This window comes from Nuphar pumila, chromosome 11 (assembly GCF_984573655.1).
Source record: "Nuphar pumila chromosome 11, dmNupPumi1.hap1.1, whole genome shotgun sequence".
In the NCBI taxonomy this organism is placed as follows: Eukaryota; Viridiplantae; Streptophyta; class Magnoliopsida; order Nymphaeales; family Nymphaeaceae; genus Nuphar; species Nuphar pumila.
In genome coordinates, this window is record NC_143259.1 from 8,915,222 (window position 1) to 8,927,680 (window position 12,459).

General features: G+C 35.0%; 1 protein-coding gene across 1 annotated transcript in view; it reads left to right on the forward strand.

The window, feature by feature from the left end:
• The window catches only part of LOC149821860 (myosin-6-like), a 71,266-nt gene that overhangs the window by 12,059 nt on the left and 46,748 nt on the right, over positions 1–12,459 (forward strand). Inside the window, exons 14-19 of the mRNA XM_089981504.1 lie at positions 10,257–10,294; positions 10,417–10,543; positions 10,665–10,835; positions 10,927–11,058; positions 11,166–11,275; positions 11,373–11,433. Coding sequence (XP_089837630.1) covers positions 10,257–10,294; positions 10,417–10,543; positions 10,665–10,835; positions 10,927–11,058; positions 11,166–11,275; positions 11,373–11,433 — 639 coding nt within the window. The remainder of the gene's footprint in view (positions 1–10,256; positions 10,295–10,416; positions 10,544–10,664; positions 10,836–10,926; positions 11,059–11,165; positions 11,276–11,372; positions 11,434–12,459) is intronic.

The following is a 12,459-nucleotide window of genomic DNA, read 5'->3' on the forward strand; positions in this document are numbered from 1 at the left end:
CACCTAACCATTTTAGTTTGCATTTAGTGATCTTGTGAATTAGGTTCTGACAAGATGCAGAATTTAATTACTTATTGGTGAAAATTAGGCCCAAGCTTTATTGTTAAATGATGTCACACTTAAATTGGAGCTGCATCTCATTGTGTAATAGAAAGTTAAGAATCTATTTATATGTAAATACCTACAGAGGTGGACTAGAAAAGAGTTACTCCCAGTGAAACAGAGGCTGAAAGGTGCCTACAACTTTTGCATCCCCCGTGCACAAACTTCTTGGCCCTCTCCCTAACGATGATATGCCAGTCATATGTGGAGGTCCTGTAATCAAAAGAGCAGAAGTACAATGGACAATCCAATAAGGATAAACAACAAACAAAAGAGTGCACAATCTCTTAGTCCACCAAGGGACAATACAATTAAGTGAAGCACAATAAAAAGAACACAACAATAGCCACTATGGGCAACCACAAATCATAATACATAGTCTTTCACTTAGAAAATGCTTAAGAAAGCATATTGCTCAAATACATGGGAGAAGTGCCTTTAAATAGGTACTTGAGGACTCAAAGGGGCTCATCCAACTAGTTATTGGACTGGCCCCAACGACTATATTTATAGTCGTTGGGATTGGTCCAACAGCTAGCTGGACCAGCCCAACAACTATATTAAAAAAGAAAATTAAAAAAATAAAATAAAAATGCAAAAGGGAAAAAGATAGGTTAGTCCCTTTAGGACCGAGCCCTATTAAAATGGAAAATGACTGAAATACCCCTGACAGGTATTCCAGTTTACATGCAACATAATATATGTATATATATGTACGTGGAGACACTTTAACACTCCTCCGCAAACTTATGGTGTGATCACCAAAAGTTTGTCAAGAAGAGATAAAAAATGAGGTGAAGGCAAAGCCTTAATGAAGAAATCTGCATGATGACATTATAAAGTCACATAAGGCAGACCAATAGTTCTTTGCAAAAATTCCTCTCGAATGTAGTGGCAGTCTATCTCTTTACGATTGGTTCGCTTATGGAAAGTGTGGGTACTTGCAATATAGACAACACTTTTATTATCACAACACATCTTCGTTGGACCAGATAGGACTAAACCTATATCTTTGAGAAGTCTCCTTAACCAAATTATCTCTATCGTTGTTGTTATGATGGCTCGATATTCAGCTTCGGCGGATGACAAAGAGACTTTTTGCTGCTTATTGCACATCTAAGATATATGCGAATCTCTTACAAATACACACAGACCAATAGTTGAGACTCTATCATTAGGATTATTTCCTCAATTTGCATTAGTATGAGCAATTAAATCTAAAGAAGAGGACACAAATAACCCTTTGATTATAGAATTCTTGATATATCTGATAGTTCGTATAACAACACTCATATGCACCGTATATGGTGCATGTTGAAACTGACTAGCTGAGTGAGCAATATCTTCTCTTGTGATGGATAAGTAGGTCAAGGATCCAATTAGTTGCCGGTATGGTGTTGGATCATAGTTGCTAGTCGAGGAAGCGGGAAGCGGGAGACTACTTAGAAGCGAGTCACGAACCGTCTCAGAAGCGACCTAGGAAGCGAACCGGAAGCGAAAAAAGAAGAAAAAAATAAAAAATAAAAAATAAAATAGAAAAAAGAGGGAAGCGTGGGGGAAGTGCACTTCTCATAAAAGGGAAACGTGATTCCCAAAAAAGGGGGACGCTTCCCCACGCGTTTCGGAAGCGCGACGTTTCTCGCTTCCGAAGCGCGTATCGGGGAAGCGCGCTTCCCCTACTATAGGGGCGCTTCCGGTAACTCTGTGTTGGATCTTCAAGAGAAGTTCCATCCTTTAATTTTAGTTTTGTATTTACAATTTCCGGTGTATCAACCTTCTTATCATCAGATTTAACAACAATATCTGCATCCAACTTCATTTGATAAATGATATATCCTTTAGATAAATAAGTTACTTCAATACCTAGAAAATATCTTAGAAAACAAAGGTCATGTTAGAATGTAAGTGTTACTTATATATATGTTCATATGCATATTGTTTTGTGTGTGTATATATATATATATATATATATATATATATATATATATATATATATATATATATATATATATATATATATATTTGTGACTGTAATATGCTTTACCCATCTGGTGTATTTTGGTTTTTTGACCCTTGTAATAGGAATAACCCATTAGGGGCTGAACTGTTTTTTTTTTCTATTTTTATTTTCTCTTTATTTTTAGGTTTGGCAATTGTTATATTTGTTAGAAAATAACGTATATATGTATATACTTGAATATATATATATATATACATATATACATTATTTTCTAACAATATTGTCAAGGGCATTATTGTCGGCTAGAATTCTAGCCATTGGGAGCTCCCAACAGCTATATTTTGAGAGCTTCTCACTCCCTCCTTTTTGTATAAATATGGGCCTTTAAGCCCTGCATTTTTTGTGCATTTTATCCTCAATAAATATTATATTATACTTTTTTCACCTTTTGTGTGTTTATTGGCCCATAAGAGGCTCTTGTTCTTGGAACTACTTGTGTGTGATTGTGGCTCTTACTTGAGCTGTGTGGAGGCTCTTTGATTTCACTACATGGTATCAAAGCTATCACAAATTTGATCTTGGTGAAACTTGTTCGTGTGGATGTGAGATCGTGGACTGGTGGTGCCCAAAAGAACTTCGCTTCTGGTCTTTCCTACCCCTATATCTTTCTATCTTTTTCTTTCTTTCTCTTCTTGTATCTATAATGAACGAGAAGTGATTGTCACCGTGCTTGTGAGACTCAATGACTTAAAGTATGTGATGTGGGCATTTATAGTAAAACACAAAATTTGGGAAAAGGGTCTATGGGGATTGGTAGATGGATCCGAGGAAGAACCAAAGCTTGTGCTTACAAAAAATGAAAATGGTAAAGAAGTTGCGTTTTAAGGAGAAATGAATAAAGTTGTTGCCGACTACGAAAAGAGATGAAAGGATTGGAAAATGAGACATTCCAAAATCATGGGATGACTCGTTAATAGTGTTCTAGTTTGGCAAAATTTGAATTTTCTAGTGATGCTTGGAAGTATCTCTAAGATATGTACTCCCTAAGGGATAATGCTTGGAAGTATAGCTCATGTATGTAACCTCCAAAAGAAAGTGAGGACCATGACCGAAGGAGACATGTGCATAAGAGAATATTACAATGCTCTTTCTCTCCTTTGGGATGAATTAACTCTCCTTGAGCCTAAGTGTTATTCTCCACTTGACGTAGAGCTTTGTGAAGAGCAAGTCAAAACGGAGCATTTCTATAATTTTGTAAATGAGCTTTGACTTGAATTTGAGGGGACCAAATTGGTTCTCCTTCATAGAAAAAATGTTCTTTCCATAGTTGAAACTTTAGAAAAACTAACCATGGAAGAGAATAGATTGATGAAACCCTCCTCTACCAAAGATAAAGAACCAGTGCTTGCTATGTCAAGACTCGAAAATCATACAAAAACTTACAAACCTTTTCACTTTGGAAGAGGCTCAAATGACTATGGAAGGAGTTCAAAATGACTGAATACAAGAAAAGTGGTAAGATAGTATGACACTTTTGCAATGAACTGGGTCATATCAAGCCATTTTGCTCAAAGAGGAGAAGAGAAGATCAAAGAGATGTAAAGAAGGTGGCCTCTATGGGGTCATCAAGCGAGAAGGGTGGTATAAATGAAGGTTCAAAAAATGTCTCACTTGCTCAACTTATAGAAATTCTTCAACCATTATTCAAAGGTCAATCTTCCTCTCTCTTCAGTGCAGTCGTCTCAACATGCGTGGACCCGGTAATAACTCTTGGATTCTTGATTTCGGTGCCTCTTTCCATATGACTCCTAATGAGTCCATATTATTCAAATGTCTTGTTAACCCTAATGATTCTTATGTTTCAACTGCCGATATAAAACATCTTTGAAAATCAAAAGTTTGGTATTTTGAAAAACTATTCTAAAATTAACCAAATTTTTTATGTTTAAAACATTAGAGTAGTACTTAAACTTAACTTAAATCTCTTGTATGTTTCTTAAATTACCGACTATGGATGTAAGGTCACTTTTTCATCTAATGATTGCATGGTGCAAGATTTCCAATTCGAGAAGCCAATTGGGCGAGGCCATAGAAGAGGGGACTTCTTCTACATGGACAATTTAGAACTATCCAATCAAGTTTTTTGTAATTTTGTTGAAAAGAAAGATATTGAAAATTAGCATAGGCGATTAGGACATCTCAAAAATGTATTTATCCCCTTTTCTTGAAAATTGTAATGAAAAAAAAAATTGATTTGTGAAGATTGCATTCTTGGAAAAATAAATTATCTACCATTTAAAACTAACCATTTTGTATCTAAAGAACCATTTGAGTTAATACATTCAGATGTATAGGAACCGACACCGATTATGTCCAAAGGAAGAGTTTCTTATTATGTAATATTTGTGAATGACTATAGTAGGCACACATGGATTTATTTTCTTAGACTCAAATCCAAAGTATTTGATTGTTTTAAAAAATTTCATAGTTATGTCAAAAATCAATTTAAAGCCTCTATTAAAATATTTAGATCCGACTCCAGAGGAGAATTTCTATCAAATGATTTTCAAAATTACCTTGATCAACAATGGATTATTCATCAAAGATCTTGCCCCTACACCCCACAACAAAATGGGTTAGCCGAAAGAAAGTATCGACATATTATTGAAACTAATAAGACTCTTCTAATATAGAAAAAATGTTCCTAAAAAGTATTTTGTTGAAGTTGCCCTTACGTCAATTTATTTGATTAATAGAATGCCTTCTACTATTCTTGGAAATACTTCTATTGAAAAATTATTTAAAATCCCTCTTGATTATACAAGATCGAGAATATTTTGTTATAAATGTTTTGTCCTTTCTAACAAAAATGATAAGCTTTTTGCCAAGGCAATTCCTTGTGTTTTCTTAGGCTATGCCGAAAACCAAAAATGATTTAGGTATTATGATATTGAAAATGACAAGCTTTATGTTTCAAGGAATGTAACTTTTCTTGAAAAAGAAAATGGTTTTTGAAAAATCGAGTGTAAGAAACCATGTGAGTACTCATTTTTATTTGATCTAATGCATGAGCATGATAATGATATTGTTGATGATTATGTGAATGAAAGTAATGATATTCATGATATGCGTGAGAGTAACATTGGTGATACTCATGATGCTCATGAAGGTGATATGCCTATTGTTGATTCTCGCAATGAACTACAAGCTTATTCTCATCATACACAAGGACAACCATCGTATGCATTACAGAGGTATTTCTAAAGTTAAGACATAGATCAGTCTAGTGTTAGAAGATCCACAAGAATATTCCAAGCACTTAGTAGGTTCGTATCTTATGAATCATTCGAACCCAATTATAGAGTGTCTTATGACCATTCACTCCTATGTCGAACCATATTCATATAATGAGGCCAAAAATCATCATAAATGGATTGAGGCCATGAATAATGAATTAGAAGCTTTAAAAAAGGCTATGAGATTCAATCCTTACCTATAGGAAAGAAAACCATAATGTGGAAATGGGTATTCACAATCAAAACCAAAAGTGATGGAACACTAGAACGTTACAAAGCGAGGCTAGTAGCTAAAGGGTTTAATCAAGAATATGTGATAGACTATGAGTAAACTTTTGGCCCAGTAGTTAAGATGACCACAATTAGAACTCTCATCATCATAGCATCTATTATAAAATGACCTATCTTTCAAACGGATGTTAAAATGCTTTTCTAAATGAAACCCTTAATGAAGAAGTCTATATGGAACCTTCTTCTGGGTTAGGTTTGGCACATGAAAAAGTTTTTCGTTTGCGAAATGCTTTGTATGGTCTAAAACAAGACGTTTTAGCAATGTGATGGTTCAACTAGGATTTAAATCTTGTTATATTGATACTACATTGTTTGTTAGGTCTTCTGTTGCAGATTTAGTCATTTTACTCCTCTAGATGAACAATATGATTATCACATGAGATGATAAACAAAGAGTTAGTCATATCAAAGATGTTCTCAAAATCAACTTTGATATGACAAATCTTGGTTTTCTTTGATATTCTTGGAATAAAAGTTGCTTATTCACTCTGAGATATTTTTTGTCTCAAACTAAGTATGCAACTGAGATAATTGAAAGGTCAGGTCTTATTGATGAAAATTGAGTTGACACGCTACAAGTTATCAATGCAAAAATGAAGAAAGATGACACAAAACCTCTGAAAGACCCAACTTCATATTGCCAAATGATTGACGCCCTAACTTACCTTTATATTACTTGTCCTGGTATTGCTCATGCTATTCATACTGCTAGTCAATTTCAACATTCTTTCGCTATAGTACATATGAGTGTTGTAATAAAAATAGTTAAATATATTAAAAATACCATTAATTATAGTTTATTTTTATTATCTTTATCTTTATTATATGTTTATGCATATACTGACTCTGAATAGGGAGGAGATGTAAATGATCGTTGCTCCTCTACCGGTTTCTGTATTTTTGTAAGTGATTCTTTGATATCTTGAAGATGCAAAAAACAACCAAAGGTGTCCCTGTCCTTTGCAGAAACTGAATATCGTGCCATTGCCACTACCGACTTCTAAATTGGTATTGTTGCGACAATTACTAGAAGACTTAGGAGTTTACATAATTAACCCTCAAATATTATGTTGTGATAACAAGAGCATCATCTATATTGCAAGCAATCATACATTTCATGAGCAAACAAAGCATATTGAAATAAATTGCCATATTGTTCGTGAAGAATTTATGGAGAAGACCATCATTCTACCATATGTACCATTTGAGTATCGATAAGTACAAAACATTTATATCGAAAAACTCTAAATTAGAAAAGGTTTAATAAGTTTTTCTATTTGAGATATGTTTTGAAGAGAGGATGAAAGCATCCGGTTTATAAGATACACCACAGTTAAGGCTCCTTTAACCCAAAATTCTTTTGGAACATTTTTTGCAATAAGTAAAGTTCTCGTAGTTTCAATGATATGACAGTGTTTTCTCTCAGCTAATCCATTTTATTGAGGAGTATTTGTACAAGATCTTTGATGTGAAATCCTGTTTTCGTTTAAGTAAATTTTGAAATCATTAAATATTCACCCCGAAATTCGATCGAAAAATGACAATATTGGTTTGAAATTGGTTTTGCACAATCTTGTGAAATTCTTTGAAACATGGAAAACCATCAGATTTTTTGCATAAGGAAATAGAACCAAGTGTTCCTGGTATAATCATTAATGAATATAACATAATAATAAACTCTTTTATGCAAGAGTCTTTCAAAATAGGAAAGGGTCAATTAGAATACATTTGGATGACTTAATCTTTGATGGGATAATGATATATCTTTTTCCTTGACAAAATTACTAAAAGAATCTTTAGGAAAATTAAAAAAATCCATATAGTAGAGATTCTCCTTCCTATGACCTTTTCTGATCAGCTTCCCTCACCCAACATTTTTTTGATGAAAAGAAAACCTCATATCTGAGATTTGTGAAACATAAAATAAGTTTAGATTGAGTTTCGGAACAACTCTAACTTTAGGAACTTGAAAATCTTTTGAACTGTTGGTGAATGTTCCAATATTTTTTATTTTCAAATTGGTTCCATTGATAGTACATTTTTTGGATTCGTATAGAAGAGATTCTAAAGGAGGCACCACAGTCAAGAATCTGCAAGAGCGTACTTGGAGTGGAAGTGGTAAATACGGCGACACCAGAAGTAGAAGCAGTGGTGGAAGATGTTTTAAGGAATAGTTGTAATGCTTCCATTATGCTCACGCCCTCATCCTTTTTAGAAGTCTCTTTAACGATGTTCACCTTCCTTTTGAGCTTAGGGCAATACAGTTTGATGTATCTCGGCTCTTGGCAAAAAATCTTTCTTCCTCCTCCATTGTTATTTTTCTAAAATTGAGGTGGTTTATATGTTCTAATATTGTTGTCGGGTCTTGACACGATGAGAACCTCCTCACTTCCTTTAGACATGCCAAGTCAAGTCTCTTCTTGATATACCTCTCCAAGAGCATCATCAAGAGAGGTGACATTGGACCTAACTTGTTCAAACTTGGGTCTTAACCTGAAAAGAAAGGTAAATAAATGTTCTTTATCAGGTTGCTTTTGCCTCATTTCAATAGAGGGTCCTTCCCACTTAGGCTCAAGCAATGATAACTCATCCCAAAGATGTGTGAGTACCATAATAATCTCTCTCACTCTTATTTTCTTGTTTAGTGGTGCAAATTTTTTCTTGAATAAAATATTGTCCTGCCCAATCTTTTCTCATGAACATATTCTTAATAAAGTTTGAAGCTTCACATGCTTTTTTGAATTTAACTATATTTGTGGCAATCTTGAGTTCCATGCTATTTAGGAACCAAGAGAGAATTTGGGCATTTCCAGCTTCCCTATCAATTACCTTAGTGTTGAAATCATTGATTGCTTTCTCTTTTTCTTAATCGCGAAGAGCTTTAATTTGATCACCATCATTTTTGGTGAGTATGCTTTATGGTTCACATATGGTACCACTTGCATACCCCCATAGCTTTTTGCCTTTGATATGATGCTCTATGGCGACGGCTCACATTAAGTATTTGGAGTCGTTTAGCTTGAACACGATCACCATCATAGGTTCTTCATTGCCCATCTTGATTGAGAGAAACAAAGCTTGTGAGATATTCTTCGATTCCAACCACGATCTTTGGAGAAGCTTTACACAATCTTAAGAGCCGTAGGCCCTGATACCATGTAATCAAAAGAATGGAATTACAATGGACAATCCAATAAGGATAAACAACAAACAAAAGAGTGCACAAGCACTTAGTCCACCAAGGGACAATAGAATTAAGTGAAACACAATAAAAAACACACAACAATAGCCACTGTGGGCAAGCACAAATCATAAAAATATAGTCTCCCTTAGAAAATGCTTAAGAAAGCATCCCTCAAATACAAGGGAGAAGTGCCTTTAAATAGGCACTTGAGGACTCAAAGGGGCTCATCCAACTAGTTGTTGGACCAGCCCAACAGCTATATTCAAAAAGAAAATGAAAATGCAAAAGGGAAAAAGACAGGTCAGTCCCTAAAGGACTGACACCTATTACAATGGTAAATGACTGAAATACCCCTGACAGGTATTCCAGTTTACATACAACAGAATATATATATATATATGTATATATATATATATATATACATGGACACACTTTAACAGGTCCTAGCTCAATTTTAGCCATCCACATGTTTAACTCTGTTGGTGACCAGGTGTGATGATTTACCTGCTTTTGCCCTTGCTCCTTGCTGTTTTTCCATGGTGTCACCAGTCCTTAGCTTCTGGACTCCTTTTGAAAGAGGATGCCAAGCCAAACATTTCTTATCGTAACTCCTGTAATAGTTGCATCGAAGATGCTTATAAGATACTGCAGTTCCTTGTACATTACAGAGCAGAGGCTTACGATACACTTACCAAGTTGAAGGCTCTCCATGTTCTTTTGGATTTCCTTGCAGCTTGTATTAGTTCTGCAAGTAATATAAGGACTTGTTTTGCTTTAAAATAATTAGTGGCACTACATTGAGCAGGAATTGCATGTGTATCACCATTGATCAATGCAAGATTTCCGAGTTCTTGGGCATCTTCCACGTAGCTTGCTTTGCAAGAAAAGATAGAAAAGAAAAAAGTCCTTCTATTCCACAATCAAATTGGAAATGTCCTTGATTGTTACTCATCAAGTCAAGTTTTTCTGGTAGAATATATCAGCTAACTAATTCTTTCTGCTTGTACAAGCAACACAAATAATGTGTGGAAAACTTGCGTTAGTTTTGACTGGTTTTAATAGGTGTTCAAAACTTTGTCTCTTCACACCGCCCTCAGTCTTCTTTCTGGGCCTTATTTTAAAATTGTTTGTTTTCCCAGTTACTTCAGTTAGTTGCAGCACTTCTATCTCTATAGGTGATCCTCCTTTCATTTAGAAAATCATTAGCATAAATGAGGGCATTGAACCCAAATCGGTGCAAAATTTACAGCTTATACTTTCATTGGATTCATTTACATTATTGCCTTCACTCGTATGTTTTATGTTTTTCTTAGATATTCATCAGTTTCATGGATTGTAGGAGCTGTTAAATATTTTGATGTAGTCAGTTGTATCTTCAGTTTTTTTAATCATTGCCTGTATTTTTTTGTTTAATGGTTTGCAGAAGCCTGGTGGTATCATTGCACTTCTGGATGAAGCATGGTATGTATGATCATCATTTACCATTTTTGCTCGTCTTCTCTTTTGAAGTTACCGAAGTTGAATTATTAAATGAAGCATTTGACTGGTTAAAATGCCCTGATGACTATGGTGTATGTGTGCAGCATGTTTCCAAGATCAACACATGAAACTTTTGCTCAGAAGCTGTATCAAACATTTAAAAACCATAAACGATTCACCAAGCCAAAACTGTCACGTACAGATTTTACTATCTGTCACTATGCTGGTGATGTATGGAACTTGTTTCCAGTAATGTTCTTAGTTTCCAATTAACTGTCACTTTCAAACCAGCAATCTCACTTTTAATTGTTCAATATCATGCACATATTTCAGCATATGCTTTATTTTTCAGGTTACGTACCAAACAGATTTATTCCTAGACAAGAACAAGGATTATGTTGTTGCTGAACACCAAGCACTTTTGAGTGCTTCAAAATGTTCCTTTGTTTCAGGTCTTTTCCTCCCTTTGCCTGAAGAATCTGCCAAGTCATCAAAGTTTTCTTCAATAGGTGCTCGATTTAAGGTATTGTCACATTGCAACCTTTGCCTGATACACTTGGGGCTGTAATTACTAAATAAAATGTTCTGAGTGACTAAAACCTTTTCACATGCAGCAACAATTGCAACAATTGCTTGAGACTCTTAGCTCTACTGAGCCACACTACATTCGTTGTATAAAGCCTAATAACCTGCTTAAGCCAGCCATTTTTGAGAACAGCAATGCCCTTCAACAGCTTCGTTGTGGAGTAAGAATGCTTCCAGTTGCTTCTTTCGTACTGGATGTCCTTTGCATGTTTTAGCTGTGATGGATCTTTTCATGTGTAGTATATTAAGGATATATATCTTGTTTCAGGGAGTTTTGGAGGCCATTAGAATAAGTTGTGCTGGATATCCCACAAGACGAACATTTGATGAATTTATTGATCGCTTTGGTATCCTATCACCGGAGGTTTTGGATGGAAGGTTTGACTTCTGATAACATTGTGTATTCTAGTTTATCATTTTGGCATTATCTATGCTGTCTTGAAAGTATAATCTGTTCTTGCACCGTGGTTTGTAGTTGTAATGAGGTCACTGCATCCAAGCTGTTGCTAGAGAAGGTGGGACTTAAGGGTTATCAGGTATGAACTTTTTTCATATGTCAAGATGGTTGAGCTGCTTCTTGTGCTTCTTAATGTTCTCACAGCAATCTGATTGTATTCTTGTTTGCTGTGACTTTTCTATGAGTAACTTGTGGCCATGAATATTCTATTAATAATCTTACAAATAACATTATCAAGCGAGTCTACTCTTGGTAGTAGCCCCTATGAGAATAAAAAGAGAGTTGACTATTCTGGATCGTGCTAATAGACAATCTATTTCTGTCTGATGGTTATGTCTAGAACACCTACCTTTGATTGGTGAAGGGCAATATGTGCAAGATTGCATCTCATTGGGAAGCACAATGGAACATAAAGATATAAAGACAAATGGTGGAACTCTTGTCTTTTATATATGATGCATTTCTTTGATCAACATTTTTCTAAGCTCTTTAAAAAAAAAAACTTTTCTAAACTTGTAACAGGGTGAAGCGCCGAATTAGACAGTGTCTTTTAAATTTCTAGTTTCTCTTGGCAACTTTTCTTCCTTTTCCTTTTTGTGTTATAAGTGGCATGTTTCCCTTTTGAAAGATTGGCACTTTAGGCCTCTGTCAGTATGAATTGGAGAGTCAAATTTACAGGTAATATTTTGATGGAGTTTCTAGTTAGCAACACCGCATTACTTATGGCTTGAGTCACTTTTTTCCTCTAACGTTTTCCTTTGGTGTTTCATTTGTCATAAACATGTTCTGCCATTTACCTGAAGTGACGTAAAAAAGTACAGGTAAACTGTCATTTACCTGAAGTGACAGGTGGTAAAATTCTATTGTCCTTCGATCTGTCTCTGATGTTTCCCTGGCCAGAAAGCTTTGGTTCTGTCTTGTCTTTGATTCTAAATGGGATGTTCAGGTGAGAGTTTGCATGGGCCAAATGTCATCTATGTTGTTAGAGTTTCCAGTTTTCTGTTGGCAAAGAGCCAATGTATCTGAGGTCTTCTCATTATCATGGTTCCAATCTTCTGTTGGCACAAAAGACCTCAGGGTGTGGGCTTTCTACTTTAGTTTCAAC